General features: G+C 39.2%; 1 protein-coding gene across 1 annotated transcript; it reads right to left on the bottom strand.

The window, feature by feature from the left end:
- Positions 1–98: 98 nt before the first annotated feature.
- Positions 99–21273, bottom strand: LOC135083077 (ATP-dependent RNA helicase DDX24). The gene is made up of 17 exons (XM_063977842.1): positions 21061–21273; positions 20423–20909; positions 18043–19137; positions 17572–17725; positions 17008–17185; positions 16482–16611; positions 15435–15657; positions 13961–14072; positions 11914–12031; positions 9319–9423; positions 9049–9153; positions 8837–8944; positions 8465–8642; positions 6010–6175; positions 5752–5829; positions 394–618; positions 99–213 (listed from the first exon to the last, which is right to left on the bottom strand). The coding sequence occupies exons 1-17, from the start codon at positions 21205–21207 to the stop codon at positions 121–123; spliced, it is 3702 nt and encodes a 1233-aa protein (XP_063833912.1). The 5' UTR covers positions 21208–21273; the 3' UTR covers positions 99–120.
- Between the last annotated feature and the right edge of the window lie 330 nt (positions 21274–21603).

The following is a 21603-nucleotide window of genomic DNA, read 5'->3' on the forward strand; positions in this document are numbered from 1 at the left end:
CTAAATTTTTGTGCCGTTTCATTGCTTTCATAAAAATACTTTTATAACTACATAATAATACTTTATGTTATGGATGATTTGATAGAAACTTAAAAGACTTATTCAGGTGTAAAAATATATTTATTTCCTCTTTTGTAATTTCAACAACGATGAGTTTTTACTTTTCCTTTTCTCTTTCTTTAGTTCTCCTGATTCTAGTGCTTTTTTCATGACCTGTAAAAAATTGATCAATATTTGGTGTAAATATTCAAAGAAAAATGAGCTCAATTTCAGTTACATAAAATCTATATTTCTTTAAAAATTATTATGTCAGTCATGTGAAAACTTCATAATGACAATGTTAAATGAAAGTAGATTCTAAACCCAAACTTCAAGGTACATTTTGCTACTAACCTGTAAAGCATTTTCCTCAGGATAAGCGAAGACCGCAGGATCGTTCAACGTAGGGTACTTGAACGAGAATCCCTTTGGAAAGAGAGGGCGAGTGAGCATAGACTCTAGCTGTCTCTTTTTCGCCTGCAGAGCCTTGTCTATGGACGGGTCAACTTCCTTTACTGGTCTGTGTCGTCGAATTAAGGGTTTATTGTAGACAAATTCATGTTGATAAAAAAACAATGACTTAAAATGTATCGTTCGTCGTTTGAAGAAAATATTAAAAATTAAAAAAAATAGAAGACGCTAGAAAATGGCGGCCATGTCACTGTCATTTCAGTCATTTGTTTTTGATTTGATAGGTACTGTTTGTTTTATTTTAACTGCGACGACGGTGCCTCAATGTTGAATTTTATTTTATGCCCATTGAGAACTAGTAAGTTAAAAATTTAAATTCATCATTAAGTATAATCGTTTAAATTAGTTGTTCTATGTTTTAATTCCTTAAATTGTTACTGCCGACATTACGGGGTATTACCACAGAATAATAACAAGTACTACGTACAGAAGTTTTACTTTGCGAAGGTATTTAAATAAATGTATGCTCAATGTCATTAACAATATGGTGTAATTTAGCCTGTCTCAAGAGTCAAGGACCATTTTGTTGACAAACGTCAGTCATCGGCACTGCGCCGAAGCTAAAGGGCTGACTTCGGTAAAATGATGTGACGTGAGGTGCCAAATTGCGGAAAATGGCGGAGGAAATAAGGGAGAGTCCGCTAATTTGGACCAGTTTTTTTCAATCCCATTTTACACATAGTTTTCTTTTGTTTTTGCTAATATCCATGGTATATAATAAAAGATACATTATTCAACTTACTATTTCATAAGTATTAATTAACATGATTGTTGTATATTTGGCACAAATCAACAAAGTACGAGTTCAGAGCTTCGGTCCAATTTAGCCAACCGGTTCGATAATTTGTACCACAGGGTTACTAAAATGGATTTCAATAAATTTCAAGCCTATAAAAAAACTATGGCAAAATATTATACGATACATTCTTAACAAATTAGGAAACGAAAAGGAACAGTAGTTAATAACATAGACAATCGATATTGTTTTAGACGTTATCACGATTTTGAGAACAAGTTTTGTAATTCCAATTATCGTAACGCACACTTGTACCTAATCTACTTTGCCAGTCTTTTGCTTTCATTTATTGTTAGTCAAACATAACTACGCTATTATAACTTCAAAATATGATTTACTAAAAAAAATTCAAAATCCTTGGGTAAAGTTCCATACAACTTGATGTGGTACAATTTAGCCGACTAGGTGATAGTGCTTTTAAAAAATCGGTAAAAAATATAGCTTATAAATACCGGAAAATGTTTCAAATAATTGCAATCCACACTAATTTACGCTTCTAAATAATATATTAGAAACACCCTGTGATTAAATTTAACAAAATTACAAACTAAATATGTATTGTCAAAAGTTACTTGAAAACAATGAAAAAATACTTTTCAAAATAAAACACACGTGTTTGTTGTCACGGCAAAAACCACATGGCCGATATTAATTGATTTTAGTTGTGTATCGCTGAGTGTTGCAATTACAGACATTCAATAAATACTTTACGAAATATGAGGGTGGTACAATTTACCCGGCGGTACAATATACCGAACTCTCCCCTACATGATTTAGCATGAATTATCATGAAGAATATTAACTACTTATTTACCTCTCAGTGTCTTGAGGCAACTTAAAAAAGTACATTCTGTGTTTTTATTATTAGTTATTTAGGCAGTTAAATACTGCACGGTATTTAGTACACCATTTTTTTTATTTTCTTCCATCATACACAAGAATTACGCGTGCGTGAGTCAATGTTCGCTCGTATGTGAGGCCTTGTCGAATAGTATCCTGTAGATGGGCCATCGTGCGTGTTTTGTGCGATGCGTGCGATGTAAACTCGCGGAGATGAACAGGCCTGGTATTACGCGCACAATGGCCCAATCGAGAAGCTAAGTGCGACTCGATTGTCCTGCGAAAGTAACTAACTATACAGAGAGTTAAAATAGTACCCAAAAAAAGATTTTTCTGAAAATTTTACCACGATTTTCAGTAAAATTGCTGGATTAGCATTTCGTTTGTTCGTTCTTTTCAGCCAAATGACGTCCACTGCTAGACAAAGGCCTTCCCTAAGGATATCCACAAAGACCAGTCCTGGGCTGTCCGCATTCAAATACTTCCGCGACCTTCACCAGATCGTAGGTCCACCTAGTGGAAGGCCTGCCCACACTACATACTTCAGCTCGTGGTCGCCACTCAAGAACTTTTCTACCCCAGCGGTCATCAGCTCTATGAGCTATGTGCCACCCGTCCACTGCCATTTACGTTTGGCGATTCTGTGGGCTATGTTGGTTACTTTGGTTTTCCTGCAGACCTACTCATTTCCGATTCGATCACGTAGGGAAACTGCGAACATAGCACGCTCTATTGCCTTTTGGGTGACCTTGACCTTTTCTTAAGAGGCCCGAAAGAAAGCTCAAGATTTATGTACATAGTGGTGGTAGGGCAAGCTATATTTGGGACGTGTATAAGTGCCCTGGAAAGGGGCCATGTACTGAATAAACTGTATCATTTAATTTCATAGCACAGAATCCCATAGTTTTGCTTGTAAACCTTCTGGGAAATAAATAATTTTCTATTCTATTCATAGGATCGCTGCTGGTCTTTGTGACCGTAGCTGCGGTGCTGTACCAGTACATTAAGAGGATAAGGGACAAGAGAAAACCAGAGTATGAGAGCGTTGCCCTGCATAACACGACCCCGAAGAGTTTGTTGACTCAGTAAGAGCGCTTTCACATTTAGGCGATTTAGCAGCGCGACAAACGCGCGACAGACGCGCTGCCGAAAATTTCATACTATGTGACAGCGGATGCATTCCTTCACATTATAAAAACGCCGCTGCCGCGCTGCTGTCGTGCTTCTAACGCAATGTGAAAGCGCTCTGGCTTTTTGTACACGCTAAGAAATTTCACCGTGTCTGCCGCAGACAAGACAAGAGTTTCGTCGGACCTAGCTACGAAAATTATGCCCGTTTTCACCATCAATCCCTAATTTTTAAGTGACCCCTATGATAACACAACAGGAATTTTGTTTACGGGCATTAGTCACACAGTGCGCGTCCGCCGCGTGTCGTATCCAGCGCAGATAAGAATTATTTCTTGGTCAGCGCCGGAGCAATGTACAGTCACGGAATGAAAAGGTTCGTCAGTTTTCAAATTGATTCCTTCAACGAATCGCGAGCACATATTACCTTTTGAAACTATGTTACAGAATAATATCGAGTTAGAGAAAATAATCTTTAACTGTTCGTCAGTAAAGTTCAAAATTATTCAGATCAAAGTTGTTAGACGATTTATCTTGTCAAGATGATTACATTGATAAACTAAAATCTTCTTGTTGGTTCAACCTGCCATTATTATTTCTATTAAAAAAAACTACATTTTGTAACATTGCACTGATGGGATAGAAAAATAAACAAGCAAAACCTTATTCGTTAGCAAACGTCATATTTATTTAAATGTTAGCAGCACTGTTTCTTCCACGGTTATGTTGGCAGGTTTGACTCTTACAGTACCTAGTGCAAGCGAAAACCGACACTAAGGTGACGAACCTTTTCATTCCGCGACTGTACACGCTTCGTGTGTTGAACGACACGAATTCTTGCGTAGGCCCGGCGACTTTTCTTAGCGTGTACAAGCGGCCTAAAGATGCAGTTGTGGTAAATGGATCAAGGGATCAAAATCAGAATAATACTCGTAAGTTTTGAAAAAAAAAACAGTGTCAATGAAGAATGTTCACTAATTTTGTTTTTTAGCTTTCTGTATTCTCTGTTAAAAATAAAAAATACGCGTGAAAGAATTATTTCGATACGTCAATTAGTTTCCAAGATATTGAATTTTAAAAGTGCGGGCGGCGGCCGGCCCGCCATTGTATGCGCGTGACGTCATATTACAACGACTGGCTCATATTTGTATGGGTGGAATCTTGCAAACTAAATTAAGACCCACTTCCAGGCAACCGATTAAGCTGAAATTTCGCAAACACATGTGATTTGGATGACCATGCAATATTATGATGACATGGAGCTGATCTGATGATGGAGCTGGAAGGTGGCCATAGGAACTCTATAATAAAACGACTTAAATGCATCGAGTTTGGGCTCGTTCGTTTTGTATTGATGAGTATTTTAATTCTATATAGTAATCGGGGTCTAATGATGGAGCTGGAAGGTAATTCGCAATAAAACGACACAATCGCATCAAGTTTGGGTTTGGTTCAATTTTAATTTCTGTGATGGGTCTGGGTGTTAATATGTATAATAAGTTTGTATTTACAAAAAAAAAAAAAAATTAAGTATGTTTATATCCGTTTTCTAGTGAGCGGACGCTGTGAATGTACGTCACACGGGGTCACGTGACCGTCGGCGGGACTCAATATTTAAGCGAACTTTGAATGCCTATAAAATTATAACTACTGGGTATTTTTGAATGAAATAAAAACTAATGTATTTGTAAATGTAAAAGCTTAACTGTAACATAGGTTTCAAGTGATTTTGCATACCTAGTAACATTCTCAATTGCATTTGCTCTCGGAAAAGTAGTTATTATGGATAACATGTTATAAAGCAGTCTTTCCCAAAGTGGGCGATAACGCCCCCTTGTGGGCGCTGCAGGCTTAAAGGGGGGCGGTAAGAGACCCAGAAAAAAAATCGGGACGTTGTGTAGAGGCTTGGGAGGCGTCATCTACTAGGAGGACTCTTAGACACCGACTGAGCTCGACTCTTGACTACAAAAATGGGGGGCGCTAAAAAATAATTTATTCTCAAAGTGGGCAGTAGACTAAATAAGTTTGGGAACCGCTGTTATAAAGTCTCAACCAAAAAAGAGTCAATCATTTAACCCAGTAATGGACGTTTAGCTTTCCCAAAGGAAAGCCAGAAAAAACTCCTGTTTTTTTTTACTCGACAGCGCCAGAAGGAGGTTATGTTTTTTTAATGCTAGCTGGAGTTCTGTTCAAGTGTTCATCAAAAAGAGTAGCGTCTTATCATTTAATTTTACTAATATAATCTTTGAAGTTTTCTTGTAAGTAAAATGTGTGATAACTAGGAAATTATGTAGTGAATTATTGTATGATTATAATTTATTTTTGTATTAAAAGGTTTTTTACTAAATTTTTGTGCCGTTTCATTGCTTTCATAAAAATACTTTTATAACTACATAATAATACTTTATGTTATGGATGATTTGATAGAAACTTAAAAGACTTATTCAGGTGTAAAAATATATTTATTTCCTCTTTTGTAATTTCAACAACGATGAGTTTTTACTTTTCCTTTTCTCTTTCTTTAGTTCTCCTGATTCTAGTGCTTTTTTCATGACCTGTAAAAAATTGATCAATATTTGGTGTAAATATTCAAAGAAAAATGAGCTCAATTTCAGTTACATAAAATCTATATTTCTTTAAAAATTATTATGTCAGTCATGTGAAAACTTCATAATGACAATGTTAAATGAAAGTAGATTCTAAACCCAAACTTCAAGGTACATTTTGCTACTAACCTGTAAAGCATTTTCCTCAGGATAAGCGAAGACCGCAGGATCGTTCAACGTAGGGTACTTGAACGAGAATCCCTTTGGAAAGAGAGGGCGAGTGAGCATAGACTCTAGCTGTCTCTTTTTCGCCTGCAGAGCCTTGTCTATGGACGGGTCAACTTCCTTTACTGGTCTGTGTCGTCGAATTAAGGGTTTATTGTAGACAAATTCATGTTGATAAAAAAACAATGACTTAAAATGTATCGTTCGTCGTTTGAAGAAAATATTAAAAATTAAAAAAAATAGAAGACGCTAGAAAATGGCGGCCATGTCACTGTCATTTCAGTCATTTGTTTTTGATTTGATAGGTACTGTTTGTTTTATTTTAACTGCGACGACGGTGCCTCAATGTTGAATTTTATTTTATGCCCATTGAGAACTAGTAAGTTAAAAATTTAAATTCATCATTAAGTATAATCGTTTAAATTAGTTGTTCTATGTTTTAATTCCTTAAATTGTTACTGCCGACATTACGGGGTATTACCACAGAATAATAACAAGTACTACGTACAGAAGTTTTACTTTGCGAAGGTATTTAAATAAATGTATGCTCAATGTCATTAACAATATGGTGTAATTTAGCCTGTCTCAAGAGTCAAGGACCATTTTGTTGACAAACGTCAGTCATCGGCACTGCGCCGAAGCTAAAGGGCTGACTTCGGTAAAATGATGTGACGTGAGGTGCCAAATTGCGGAAAATGGCGGAGGAAATAAGGGAGAGTCCGCTAATTTGGACCAGTTTTTTTCAATCCCATTTTACACATAGTTTTCTTTTGTTTTTGCTAATATCCATGGTATATAATAAAAGATACATTATTCAACTTACTATTTCATAAGTATTAATTAACATGATTGTTGTATATTTGGCACAAATCAACAAAGTACGAGTTCAGAGCTTCGGTCCAATTTAGCCAACCGGTTCGATAATTTGTACCACAGGGTTACTAAAATGGATTTCAATAAATTTCAAGCCTATAAAAAAACTATGGCAAAATATTATACGATACATTCTTAACAAATTAGGAAACGAAAAGGAACAGTAGTTAATAACATAGACAATCGATATTGTTTTAGACGTTATCACGATTTTGAGAACAAGTTTTGTAATTCCAATTATCGTAACGCACACTTGTACCTAATCTACTTTGCCAGTCTTTTGCTTTCATTTATTGTTAGTCAAACATAACTACGCTATTATAACTTCAAAATATGATTTACTAAAAAAAATTCAAAATCCTTGGGTAAAGTTCCATACAACTTGATGTGGTACAATTTAGCCGACTAGGTGATAGTGCTTTTAAAAAATCGGTAAAAAATATAGCTTATAAATACCGGAAAATGTTTCAAATAATTGCAATCCACACTAATTTACGCTTCTAAATAATATATTAGAAACACCCTGTGATTAAATTTAACAAAATTACAAACTAAATATGTATTGTCAAAAGTTACTTGAAAACAATGAAAAAATACTTTTCAAAATAAAACACACGTGTTTGTTGTCACGGCAAAAACCACATGGCCGATATTAATTGATTTTAGTTGTGTATCGCTGAGTGTTGCAATTACAGACATTCAATAAATACTTTACGAAATATGAGGGTGGTACAATTTACCCGGCGGTACAATATACCGAACTCTCCCCTACATGATTTAGCATGAATTATCATGAAGAATATTAACTACTTATTTACCTCTCAGTGTCTTGAGGCAACTTAAAAAAGTACATTCTGTGTTTTTATTATTAGTTATTTAGGCAGTTAAATACTGCACGGTATTTAGTACACCATTTTTTTTATTTTCTTCCATCATACACAAGAATTACGCGTGCGTGAGTCAATGTTCGCTCGTATGTGAGGCCTTGTCGAATAGTATCCTGTAGATGGGCCATCGTGCGTGTTTTGTGCGATGCGTGCGATGTAAACTCGCGGAGATGAACAGGCCTGGTATTACGCGCACAATGGCCCAATCGAGAAGCTAAGTGCGACTCGATTGTCCTGCGAAAGTAACTAACTATACAGAGAGTTAAAATAGTACCCAAAAAAAGATTTTTCTGAAAATTTTACCACGATTTTCAGTAAAATTGCTGGATTAGCATTTCGTTTGTTCGTTCATTTCAGCCAAATGACGTCCACTGCTGAACAACGTCAGCATTTAATTACATAAAATTCTATAATCTGGTCTGCGAGCACGTAGAATTTTGTCCAGTAACCCCAAGCTACCCATCCTTATCGCTCGCGCGTAATTATATTGCTGTCGCGACTGTGCGACGGGCGCCCGCAGTGAATGTGCGAGCGCGACAGCAACATAATTGCGCGCGAGCAATAAGAATGGGTAGCTTGGGGTCATTGGACAAAATTCTACGTGCTCACAGACCGGGCTTTAATAACATACAAGTGATATTTCAAATACAAAAGGATACAAGTCGTCATCATCGATGATCATGTCCATCTCCCTCGCAGCTCGCTCGCGCCATCCCGCCGCTTGCGACGCGCGTCTTCGTTGCAACGTCAGCGAGTCTAGGTCCCGCGCTACTGATACTAGGTCCTTCAGTGGGGCCAGTTGTTGTGGCGGCACCGGGAACGTGGGGACTTCAGATGCTGTAGTAATATAGAATAACAATATCAGACGCTGCCGCGCTGTGGTAATACAGAATAATGTTCAAAACGTCGCCGATGTAGCGTTAGAGCGTCTAGGTCCCGCGCTACTGACACTAGGTCCTTTAGCGGGGCCAGTTGTTATGGGAATGTGGAGACTTCAGATGCTGGGGTAATACAGAATAATATTTATAAACGTCGTGGTAGTAAAGTTAGCGAGTCTAGGAGGTCCCGCGCTACTGACACTAGGTCCTTCAGTGGGGCCAGTTGTTGTGGCGGCACCGGGAAGGTAGGGACTTCAGACGCTGGGGATACACACAGAATAAATATATCAACATCATAATCTCAGGTTATTTGGTCTCGCTTTAGCGGGGCCAGTTGTTATGGCACATAGTGTGGTAACACAAGCAAGCCCGTTGCAACGTCAGCGAGTCTAGGTCCCGCGCTACTGACACTAGGTCCTTCAGTGGGGCCAGTTGTTGTGGCGGTACCGGGAAGGTAGGGACTTCAGACGCTGTAGGAATACAGAATAATGTTTATAAACGTCGTGGTTGCAACGTCAGCGAGTCTAGGTCCCGCGCTACTGACACTAGGTCCTTCAGTGGGGCCAGTTGTTGTGGCGGTACCGGGAAGGTAGGGACTTCAGACGCTGTAGGAATACAGAATAATGTTTATAAACGTCGTGGTTGCAACGTCAGCGAGTCTAGGTCCCGCGCTACTGACACTAGGTCCTTCAGTGGGGCCAGTTGTTGTGGCGGTACAGGGAAGGTAGGGACTTCAGATGCTGTGGGAATACAGAATTACATATGTTAATAAACGTCGGGTAGCGTCTAGGTCCCGTGCTATAATGTTTATAAGCGTCGTGGCTGTAAAGTTAGCGAGTCTAGGTCCCGCGCCACTGACACTAGGTCCTTCAGTGGGGCCAGTTGTTGTGGCGGCACCGGGAAGGTAGGAACTTCAGACGCTGGGGATACACACAGAATAAATATATCAACATCATAATGATCAGGTTATGTCTCGCTTTAGTAGGGCCTGTTGCTGTGGCACATAAGCGAGCCCGTTGCAACGTCAGCGAGTCTAGGTCCCGCGCTACTGACACTAGGTCCTTCAGTGGGGCCAGTTGTTGTGGCGGTACCGGGAAGGTGGGGACTTCAGACGCTGTAGGAATACAGAATAATGTTTATAAACGTCGTGGTTGCAACGTCAGCGAGTCTAGGTCCCGCGCTACTGACACTAGGTCCTTCAGTGGGGCCAGTTGTTGTGGCGGCACCGGGAAGGTGGGGACTTCAGACGCTGTAGGAATACAGAATAATGTTTATAAACGTCGTGGTTGCAACGTCAGCGAGTCTAGGTCCCGCGCTACTGACACTAGGTCCTTCAGTGGGGCCAGTTGTTGTGGCGGCACCGGGAAGGTGGGGACTTCAGACGCTGTAGGAATACAGAATAATGTTTATAAACGTCGTGGTTGCAACGTCAGCGAGTCTAGGTCCCGCGCTACTGACACTAGGTCCTTCAGTGGGGCCAGTTGTTGTGGCGGCACCGGGAAGGTAGGGACTTCAGACGCTGTGGGAATACAGAATAATGTTTATAAACGTCGTGTAGCGTTTAGGTCCCGCGCTACTGACACTAGGTCCTTCAGTGGGGCCAGTTGTTGTGGCGGCACCGGGAAGGTAGGGACTTCAGACGCTGTGGGAATACAGAATAAATAGAAATAGAACAAATAAAAGAAGAGAAAAAAAATTAAACACACATAATAATATTACATAAATATGTTGTTGGTATTTCGTGCCATAAAGGCGCTCGCTCAGTATTTATCGAATAACATTTTTAAACGTCGCTGATGTAACGTCAGTGAGTCTAGGTCCCGCGCTACTGACACTAGGTCCTTCAGTGGGGCAAGTTGTTGTGGCGGCACCGGGAAGGTAGGGACTTCAGACGCTGGGGATACACACAGAATAAATGTATCAACATCATAATCTTCAGGTTATTTGGTCTCGCTTTAGCGGGGCCAGTTGCTGTGGCATCGGGAAGGGACATAAGCAAGCCCATTGCAACGTCAGCGCGTCTAGGTCCCGCGCTACTGACACTAGGTCCTTCAATGGGGCCAGTTGTTGTGGCGGCACCGGGAAGGTAGGGACTTCAGACGCTGTGGCAATACAGAATAATGTTTATAAACGTCGGGTAACGTCTAGGTCCCGCGCTACTGGCACTAGGTCCTTCATTGGGGCCAGTTGTTGTGGTGGTACCGGGAAGGTGGGGACTTCAGACGCTGTGATAAATAAATATCATTTATAAACATCGTATGGCGTCTAGGTCCTATTCTATAATATTTATAAACGTCGCCGTTGCAACGTCAGCGAGTCTAGGTCCCGCGCTACTGACACTAGGTCTTTCAGTGGGGCCAGTTGTTGTGGCGGTACCGGGAAGGTAGGGACTTCAGACGCTGTGGTAAATAAATATAATTTATAAACATCGTATGGCGTCTAGGTCCCGTGTTATAATGTTTATAAACGTCGCCGCTGCAACGTCAGCGACATTAGGTCCTTCAGTGGGGCCAGTTGTTGTGGCGGCACCGGGAAGGTAGAGACCTCAGACGCTGGGATAATACAGAATAATGTTTATGAATGTCCCCGCGTCTAGGTCCCGCGCTACTGACACTAGGTCCTTTAGTAGGGTCAGTTGCTGTGTGGGGTCATCATCAGGTCATTTTGGTCTCTTTTTCTTTAGTGTTTTTTGAATAAGGTTCTGTTGTCAATCGTGGCCCGGCCCTAAATCACACCAAACTATACAGGTCTAGCGCAACTGAGTTAGTGCCTGAGGTATGATAACGACCCAGGAGTGTGTGTTGGGACGTTTGACGTCACAGCGAGACTTCAGGTTGTGTACTTCAGAATTCAGACTAGTATGTCATTCACGTCATATTGTCACCTCTCCCGTGCCGCTTCCATACCTCAGGCACTGGCTCAGTTAGACTAGGACAAGACTACTCCTCTCACTTTTTCTTAAAGGTTTTAAACCTTTGTTTGTCACCTGTCATCCGCTTTGCAATGGAGGGAAGTCGAACCTTAATTTCGAACTCCTCCTATGTTCTTCTGATTAATTTCGTTGCGGGTCCAATGACAGTTTAACTTTCCCCCGGGACAAACTTGACCTTCATTGGTTGGGTTTTTGTGGCGGTCAAGCTGTAGATCCTGGCTACACAGGAGTTGCAGTGGTGGGAACGAGAGGTGGGAATAGTCCCGTACTCCTCTCACTCCTAGAACTAATTACTCACTCTTATTGAGCGTGCGGCAAAGCTTGGAGTACAGGAAGGCTTCCGATGGCTCCATCATCAGGATCGTCAGCCCCTCCTTGCAGGCTCGCGCGGTGCGCCCGCTGCGGTGGACGTAGTTCTAAAAAGAAAGATAATAAAATGAATATGTTTTAAAATAATACATACTTACTTACTTTTTTTTAACGTGATATTTGTTTACATCCATAATAGAGATGAGACGTATTTACTAGAACAGATCCACACACTAGGTATTTTACAGTACTAGGCGGCACCTATTCCAATTTTTTAAATACTTGATCCACCTAGTATTTTATAAATTACACGATTTCCGACCCTATCATCAAAGCAATAGAGGTTATTATTCCGTAATCCGTAGTCGAGTATTACGCGCACCTAGTATTTCTCGCTAAGCTTATGTGCGAACGTAGAGATTCACTCCGTCTCTGTCTGACCAAACAAATTTGAGCGCGACGAAGCAAACGCACACAAACGTAGTCAAACCATATTCATGTAAATAAGAAAAAATATGTAAATATTTTTATGAAATTGATATCTTTTAAATACGCCAACTTTTAAGATGACAGTCCTAAGCCTGTTGAAGTATGAAGGGAGGAATTATTATTCAATTTCAAATTGCATTATTAATACTACGGTTGTATCTTTTAAAAAAAATTGTATTTTAAAGTCATATTACGTGGATTAGTCCGCACTAGTCGCGTCAAGTATGCTAAATTACTACGTACTAGCACAGAATACATAATAGTAGCAACAGAAATTGCACTCCTTTGTGTAGGATCAGATGCCGGCATTTTAACGGTAATAATAATAATAATGCAAAATATCCAACGCACATGGTGCATTCGAAATCGCACCTTACTACTACGCTCACAAGAGCGCTATTTTTTTGTGTTCAGAATTGATCTACCTCACAGCTCAAGCGTCAGGGTTGTATAAGCAAAGTAAAATAAATAAAAACTTAATTTTAAGAAGCATTTATTGTATTTACGATTGGTAAACTTTAATCTAGTGGTGTTTGTATAATCGTACCATCTCTAAAGTACCTACCTATTAATAAACTTCAGTGTTGCGACAATTCGAAATTGGACAAACAATTTTAAAAGGTGTAGTGTCGGAAAATAGACACGGTAAAGTAAAAGTTAATGTTTTTATTAGGTAAAATATTTTTTTTTGCTACAGTTTTTTGTCATAAGTATTTCAAAATTATTTAAAAAGTGTAGTTTTTTTAATTATTTAAATCACTACAGTTAATTATTATTTCTAAATATTACGATTTCCATTAAAGAAGAATAACAGTGCTGTTGGAACAAAAACCTTGATTGCAACGATGATCGACCGAGCGTGTATAGAAATACGCGTGTGCTCACAGGCGCGTCACGGCGCGTGGCGGTCCTGACTGATTTGCAACTTGAAGTTGTCGCGCGCTGTAGGTAATTATCTCGGCCGGCATAGGCGAGTGACGGAGGCCTGGTACTAGGTGGAATAGGTATTTGGATCGAGTATTAATAAATACTAGGAATAGGTGCACCTAGTATCAAATTTACCTAGTATAACCCATCTCTAATCCATAATACATCGTATCAGGACACTTGCGTGACACCACATGCACGGAAAGCCATTTGCGCACACAGTCATTCGCGCGATAAGACATTAGCGCGAAAGACACGAGCACGAAAGACATGTTATTATACGCGAATAACGTTTTCGCGAAAGACATTTTAGGTTAAATTATTCTTTTTACTTTTAGTGGCTCATCGGCGTCGGGAAAAAAACTTGACTGAACTAAAAAAATACAAATTTTATCAGGTGGACCAACTACAAATACCCGGACTACGTATTAACTAAATTAACTTGCATGAAACGTATCTTCTTAGAAAAACCCAAACCAACCAGTGTCAGAACTAAATTTTAAATAAACAACTTGAAGTCCTTAGGCAGTTCTCTAATCGCAAAGAAATTTTAATTACAGTGTCAGAACTGACTAAAACTCTATTTAGCCTATACAAATAAATACACAATAAAATCTTACCTCAGCAGTCCTAGGGACCTGATAGTGTATGACGTGATCTACATCAGGTATGTCCAGTCCCCTAGCGGCTACGTCTGTAGCTATCAGAACGCCGTGCGGGTCGTCGCGGAATCTGTGGCAATAGAAGTGGTTCATATCCGGCTTGGAGGACCAAATTACACAGTTCATTGCAGTAAATTAAGTTTTACCGTGCCATTTAATGTTTAAAGCTTTTGAAACTTTTATTGTACGATTATCAAAGAGATTGTTGAAGTTTTTGCAAAAAATTCACCACTTTTGAGATGTTTTTACTTAACAAAGCATGTTTTCTTCTCGCATTTATCTACAACATCATTTCAGCCACAGGACGTCCACTGCTGAACATAGGCCTCCCCTAATGACTTCCACATCGCACGGTTGGTAGCGGCCTGCATCCAGCGCCTTCCCGCTACCTTTATCAGGTCGTCGGTCCGCCTTGTGGGTGGACGTCCCACGCTGCGTTTTCCGGTACGTGGCCTCCATTCCAGAACCTTGCTGCCCCATCGGCCGTCAGTTCTGCGTACTATGTGCCCTGCCCACTGCCACTTCAGCTTGCTGATCCGTCGGGCTATGTCAGCGACTTTAGTTCGTTTACGGATCTCCTCATTTCTGATTCGATCTCGTAAAGAAACACCGAGCATAGCCCTCTCCATAGCACGCTGTGCAACTTTGAGCTTCTGTATAAGGCCTATAGTGAGGGGCCACGTTTCCGAGCCATAAGTCATCACAGGTAACACACATTGGTTGTAGACTTTCGTCTTCAGGCACTGGGGTATTTTGGACGAAAAGATGTTGCGTAGTTTCCCGAACGGTAAATATAGTAGTAGTATACTTAATATTAGTAAAAAATATCACTGAAAACCCTAAGCCTTACTTTTCCAAGTTCTTCAAGCGTTGTCTCTGCGGCATGCTGGCATGTAACGGCAGCGGATGACACTTGAGCATAGAGAACAGCTGCGCCAGCCGTTTGACGCTGCCAATAGAGTTGCAGAACACTATGGTCCTTCCAGGGTGCCTCTTTAGGATGTAGTAGAGGACTAGAGGTACGTTTTATTTTACTTAGTGCCCCGCCCACTGCCGTTTAAGTATAGCAATTCTGTTGGCTACGTCGGATACTTTGGAACTCCTCATTTCTGATTCGATGCGTAGAGAAAACACGAACATAGTTACATCGAGCTTTAGGTGACTTTGAGCTTTCTTATGAGGCCCACAATAAGTGTAATATAGGTAACTAGCGGCCGCCCGCGACTTCGTACGCGTGGATGCCGTTTTACCCCCTTAGGGGTGGTTTCGTAAAATCCCGGCTTAGTGAGCACCTACGTTCTAAAAGGAACCCCCATGCAAAATTTGAGACTCTTAGCACTTGTAGTTTTTGAGATTTCGTTATGAGTGAGTCAGTCAATCAGTGACCTTTTGTTTTTGTAGATATAGATAGATGTAGATAAAAATATCTTACTTTTCCAAGTTCTTCAAGCGCTGCCTTTGAGGCATGCTAGCATGTAACGGCAGCGGATGACACTTGAGCATAGAGAATAACTGCGCCAGCCGCTTGACGCTGCCTATAGAGTTGCAGAACACTATGGTCCTTCCAGGGTGCCTCTTTAGTATGTAGTAGAGGTACGCGTCTTTGTGCTCTATGGCACACGCTATGCGGCTCTCCGTTAAGGTTTCTGCTGTACCTGTTTGAAAAAGACAAGGTGAAGTGTTTTATCCGACTAAAGCCCGGTCTGTGAGCACGCGACTGTGCGACGGGCGCCCGCAGTGAGTGTGCGAGCGCGACAGCAACATAATTACGCGCAAGCGATAAGGATGGGTAGCTTGGGGTCATTGGACAAAATTCTACGTGCTCACAGACCAGACTATACCAGATATAGTGACTCTTGCGCTGCTTCTTCTCAGCACTGGTCCATTTATTGTCCCGAAGCAATTAATACTGGGACGTGTAAAAGTGCTTTTTAAAAGCCATGCAAAAATAAAATGAGTATTTTTACAAAAAGGGTTGTTTCACCCGACTGTGAAGGAGGGTTATGTTTTTGGGTGTTTGTAATTTGTATTTCTTTAAAACACTCTGTAGCCTAAACGGCTTCATGGATTTGGGCATAAAAGTAGCGTAGTGTATTCGTGTCAATAATAAAATTATAAGTGACACAGGGTATATCAAAATTATTACTTTTCAATTCATTAATGAAAATTAAGTCTACAACTTTTCACTTTACGCAGTCGGGTATTCATTCGGGATAGTCGGGCATTTAAAATACAGTAGAATCCGATTATAAAGACGCTCAAGGGACCGATGATATTGCGTTGTACTATCCGGACGTCGTCGTGCTAAAGAAGCGTTATTTCTTAACAAATCAACCAATCAAATCAAAAATTTGCGTCGTTAAAAGCGGTCGGTCGTTATAAGCGACGTCGTACTAAACGGATTCTACTGTATCTCATAAAGACTAATTTCAGAGTGTATAATCTACATTTCACGATAGATTGTAGATACAACACTTACCTAAGTTCTGAGTGGTGATGTCCACGACCTTAGGGTCGGTCATGCCGATCTTGGCCACCAGCCGCTTGATCTTCTGCTGCGGAGTCATCTTCTCGACCTTTCTGTTTATTATCTTGCCTCTTTTTGTAACCTGTGGTTACAAATAAAGTTAGGTAAGCTAAAGATCCTGTGTTAAAGTTAAAAATATTTTTGGTCTTGTTACCGTGACTCTTTTTGTAACCTATGGTTACAAATAAAGGTAAGTAAGTTATAGTCTCTGTGTTAAAGGAGAATTCATAGAAATTATTACGTATAGTAATTTAGTTTAATTTTTATTATTCGTTGTCATAATCGCAACACAGTGATTCACACTCCGAAAAGTTGAAGTGTCTACCTAAATTATTCATTTCATAAAAACGGTCAGCGATATCATGAAATGATAAATTCTAAGAACTAGCTGGATTTTCTATAAGAAATCATGTGCTATTAAGTTCGCCTTTTGTGTCTTATTTTATGTGCGATAAAATAAAATCTGGTCCCAAATTACCTTCTTTCCTCTCATATGCGCCGGCAGGTCATGAACCATAGTGAGAGTGGCAGAGAACACGAAGTTCTGCCTCGTTCTGCTTCGCTCTTCGTCCGCGTTGAGGCGTTCTAGTAGAGGCTCGAGTTCTTCAAAATGGTTACGCTCCACCATGCGGTCTGTCTCGTCTATGGCTAGGAACCTAGTAGGGGTGGAAGTATGATCATTATTATCAATAAAGATTGGATTTTTGGGCTATAATATAAGGTTGAATTATTAGTTAGAGCCAAGAACTCAATTATACATATTATTTTTCTTTTCCGCGCAACATGGCGCCGGTCTAATGTATGTTTTTTATCATCATAGCATATTTCTTTAGTCAATTCATCCAATGCTTTACATTTATAAAAATCTGTAAAAAATACCCAATAATTGGTTATTGGCTCTTATGACGTTTTTTTACATCTTCAGGATTATTTCTATCGTATTTTTTGGGTCTACAACCAAATTAACATTTTGTCTTTCTTTCAAAAGGATTTTAACTGCCCGAGCCCTCGAGGTCTGTGAGATATCCAAAACTATACTCACTTAACACAGTCCAGCTGTTGCAAATGCGGCTGGCCCTGCGATATCAGCTCCCACAGCCTGCCGGGAGTCGCCACCACCACCTCGGGCCCTGAGCGGAGCACCCTCTCTTGTTTGACGGCTGCCATGCCGCCTACGATTGTCGCTATTCTTATGCCTGTAACCACACACCAGAAAATTACAAATTTTATCTATTGATTTTGCTAAATGGTTAGAAGTTTAAAATCTCTATTCCTGTCAACACATGATATTTACAGTAAAGTTAATAGTTTATTTTTCAAAATCTCTATCTGTAACCACTAGTTACAAATTCAGTGAACAGATTTGCAAATGCTGGGGTATAGATTTAAAAAATACAACTCAACACTGGCCAGTAATGACTTACCAGCGTTCACTTGTTTTTTTTTTTTTTGATGGAGAAAAATATGAAAAACACTGTTCTATTTTTAAGTTTTTAAGTAATGTTTAAATTACCTGTGTATTTGGCAACAGCTATCAAATGCCTGCTAATCTGTATGGCCAGTTCTCTAGTGGGAGTCAGGATCAAAGCATACAGAGGCTTGCCAGTCTTCACCACCACATGTCCAGGTATCTCTATATTGTCTATGACCTTCACACAGCCAATGCCTTGTTCATTCTCATTACCTTCGTCCATTTCTTCATCATCTTCATCACTGCCACTTTCAATGGACTTTTCATCATTGGCATCAGGATTTTCATCATCGTTTATTGTTGTATCTTCATCGATTTCATCATCATCATCATCGTCACTCTCGTTTACTGTAGTGTCTTCATCATTTTCGTCATCATCATCGTCTTCACTCTCATCCACAGATTCTTCTTCATCATCATTAATTTCGCTCTGACTTTCCTCATCACTATCTTCATCAATTTCGTCCTGAGTCTCATCATTGCTGTTCTCAGAATTAGATTCATCAGCACTTTCAGTGTCACTATTATCTGTTTCTTTGTTTTCTGTTTCGGACACAGTTTTATCATTTTCGTCATCACTAGAGGCAGCCAAATCGTCTGAATCAAACATTTCTGAGAGATGGATGTAGTTGGAGCTGTCATCACTGTCATTACCTTCATCTGCTGAAGTTTCTTTACGTTTTATTGGTACTACAATTTCTTCTACATAGTCATCATCCTCTTTAACATTGTCATTAGATTTCTTAACATTTTTAGTTGGCTTAACTTTTCTAGAAGTTTCATTTTTAGATTTATTTACAGGTGCACACTTTTTAGCTATTTCAGATGTTTTGTTTTCTTCTTGTTCTGAATCAGAATTCTCTTCATCAGAACCATAGCCATCTTCAGAAGACTCTTTTGCTTTCTGTTCTGTTCTTTTCTCTTGCTTCTTCTTATTAACTTTTCCCTTTTTCTTTACAGGTTCAGGTTTTATATATTTCCTTTTCATTGAGGTCTTTTTGTAGGGGATGTCATAGACGTCTAGGCCCTTCAGTTCTGCCTTTTCCTTCAGTCTTATGATTCCAGTTAGTATAGGAAGGCCGAAAGCTAGAGTTTTTCCGCTGCCTGTTTCAGCTGCTCCTAGAATATCCCTACGCCCTGTAAGAAAAAATATTATATGCATTATCATTACAATTAATTCAGACAGATATTCTCATCAAAATATACAAAACAAAAAAAAATACAAAACATTTGGGATAGAACATCTCCATACATAATGAAATAAGATTATAAAATTTTAAAAATACATATTTTTGGTCTATCTGGACCATAGAAATGAGTGACATCACTCACAGGACAGGGAAGCAATGGGTTAATCTATACTTATAATAAATCTGTAGAGAGGTCAATTCTGTACATGAAATATATTTTCAAAATAACTATCAGGGGGTGATTAGTGATCGATACTGATGCCAAAAATGCAAATTATTCTTCATACTCCTGGGCAGGTTATAGTATACTTAGGAATTCCCACGGCAACGGGAATTAGCGGGAAAATCCTTTTGTATGAAAAATCTAAACCGCTTAAGTTAGACGCTTAAAATTTGGCATGTAGGTACCTTAGTAAACTTAAAGCTTAGTTACAACAGTATATTGCAAAATTCCCACGGGAACGGGAGTTAGCGCGAAAAAACATTTGTATGAAAAAATCTAAACCGCGTAAGATAGACGCTTGAAATTTGGCATGCAGGTACCTTAGTAAACTTTAAGCTTAGTTACAACAGGATATTGCAAAATTCCCATGGGAACGGGAGTTAGCGGGAAAAACATTTGTATGAAAAATTCTAAACCGCGTAAGATAGACGCTTGAAACTGGGCATGCAGGTACCTTAGTAAACTTAAAGCTTAGTTAAAACAGGATATTGCAAATTTTCCACGGGAACGGAAGTTAGCGGGAAAAAACATTTGTATGAAAAATCTAAACCGCTTAAGTTAGACGCTTGAAATTTGGCATGCAGGTCCCTTAGTAAACTTAAAGCTTAGTTACAACAGGATATTGCAAATTTTCCACGGGAACGGGAGTTAGCGGGAAAAAACATTTGTATGAAAAAATCTAAACCGCTTAAGTTAGACGCTTGAAATTTGGCATGCAGGTCCCTTAGTAAACTTAAAGCTTAGTTACAACAGGATTTTGCAAAATTCCCACGGGAACGGGAGTTAGCGGGAAAAAACCTTTGTATGAAAAAATCTAAACCGCGTGAGATAGATGAAGGGGGTAAAACGGGATCCACGCGTAAGAAGTCGCGGGCGGCCGCTAGTTGCTAATAAAAATAAAGCACTTTTCTAGTGACTAAGTCATTTAAATAAGTTATTTAATAATTTTCCTCCTATCATATAAAAAAAAGTATTATAACTCTCTCATCACAACTAGTAAATTACTTACCATGTATAGCAGCAGGCAATGATAGCTCTTGTATCTTTGTTGGTTTTTTAAAGCCTAGTTCTGTTAGGGCCTTCATTATTGGTTCTGGCAATTTGAACTCTGCCCAAGTCAGCATGTCTTCTGGTGTCAGGTCTGACACAGTTTCTGACATATTCTCTCCTAATTTGGGCTTTGATTTTTTATTATTACTATTATTTTTCTTTGGAGATTTATTTTTGACTTCTTTTGGGTTTTCTTCTGGGTTTTCTGGAGTTTTCTTTTTGTTTTTCTTATTTTTCCTTCTCTGCTTCTTTGTTTTATTTTTTTCTGGTTGTACCTCGTTAGTTGTGGAAGGTTTAGTCACATTGCATGATTCTACGATGAATCCATTGCTAAGTTTTACAGGTGCTTTAGGTGCTATCTCTTTCTTTTTATCTTTTTTCACCCTTTTAGGAGCTACATCTGATATTTCTGTATCCTCATTTCTCCTCTTTTTTGTCTGTTTTTTCTGAAAGAATGGTTATGAAGATGGTAAAGTACATGTGGCATTTATATTAATTTATCTATGTTTTCGTTAATGTAATGCATTTATATTATACATAAAGGTTTCCTTAATATTTAAGCCTATTAACTTTGTAAATAAATACCTATTTTATTACCTTTTTACGCGATTTTAGTTCTTTATCCAAACCATAACTGGTGCACTCTTCTAAGCCCACAAATCCTTGGAATTTGTCGGACATAGATACCGGAAACCCTTCTAATGCTACAGACTGCCATTTTAGATTGTATAACTTCTTACTCATTTTAATATTTCACATAGATTAATAAAAAATAAATTAATACCACCACTCGCAAGAGATAACCTCAATCAACGTAGGGATATTCCGATACTAATAAATACGAGTAGGTACTCGATACTTTTGATTCGATACCAAGTATTTATTGTATCGAATCAATTTTGCGATACATAATCGGTATCGAAACAAAAATACTTGGTATCGAATCGAATCAGCAAAACAACCGAAAACAATAAAAAAAACCGAGAACGCATCATACAGAACTGAGAGAGCAAAAATATCATCGGTTTATTCAAATGTTATCATGTCACCACCAAAATCTATAATATGGACACATTTTACCAAAACAAACGAAACAGTTGCAAAATGTAAACAGTGTTATGTGTATTATGTGTTTTCTCA

The sequence above is a fragment of the Ostrinia nubilalis genome, chromosome 22, assembly GCF_963855985.1.
Source record: "Ostrinia nubilalis chromosome 22, ilOstNubi1.1, whole genome shotgun sequence".
Taxonomy (NCBI): domain Eukaryota; kingdom Metazoa; phylum Arthropoda; class Insecta; order Lepidoptera; family Crambidae; genus Ostrinia; species Ostrinia nubilalis.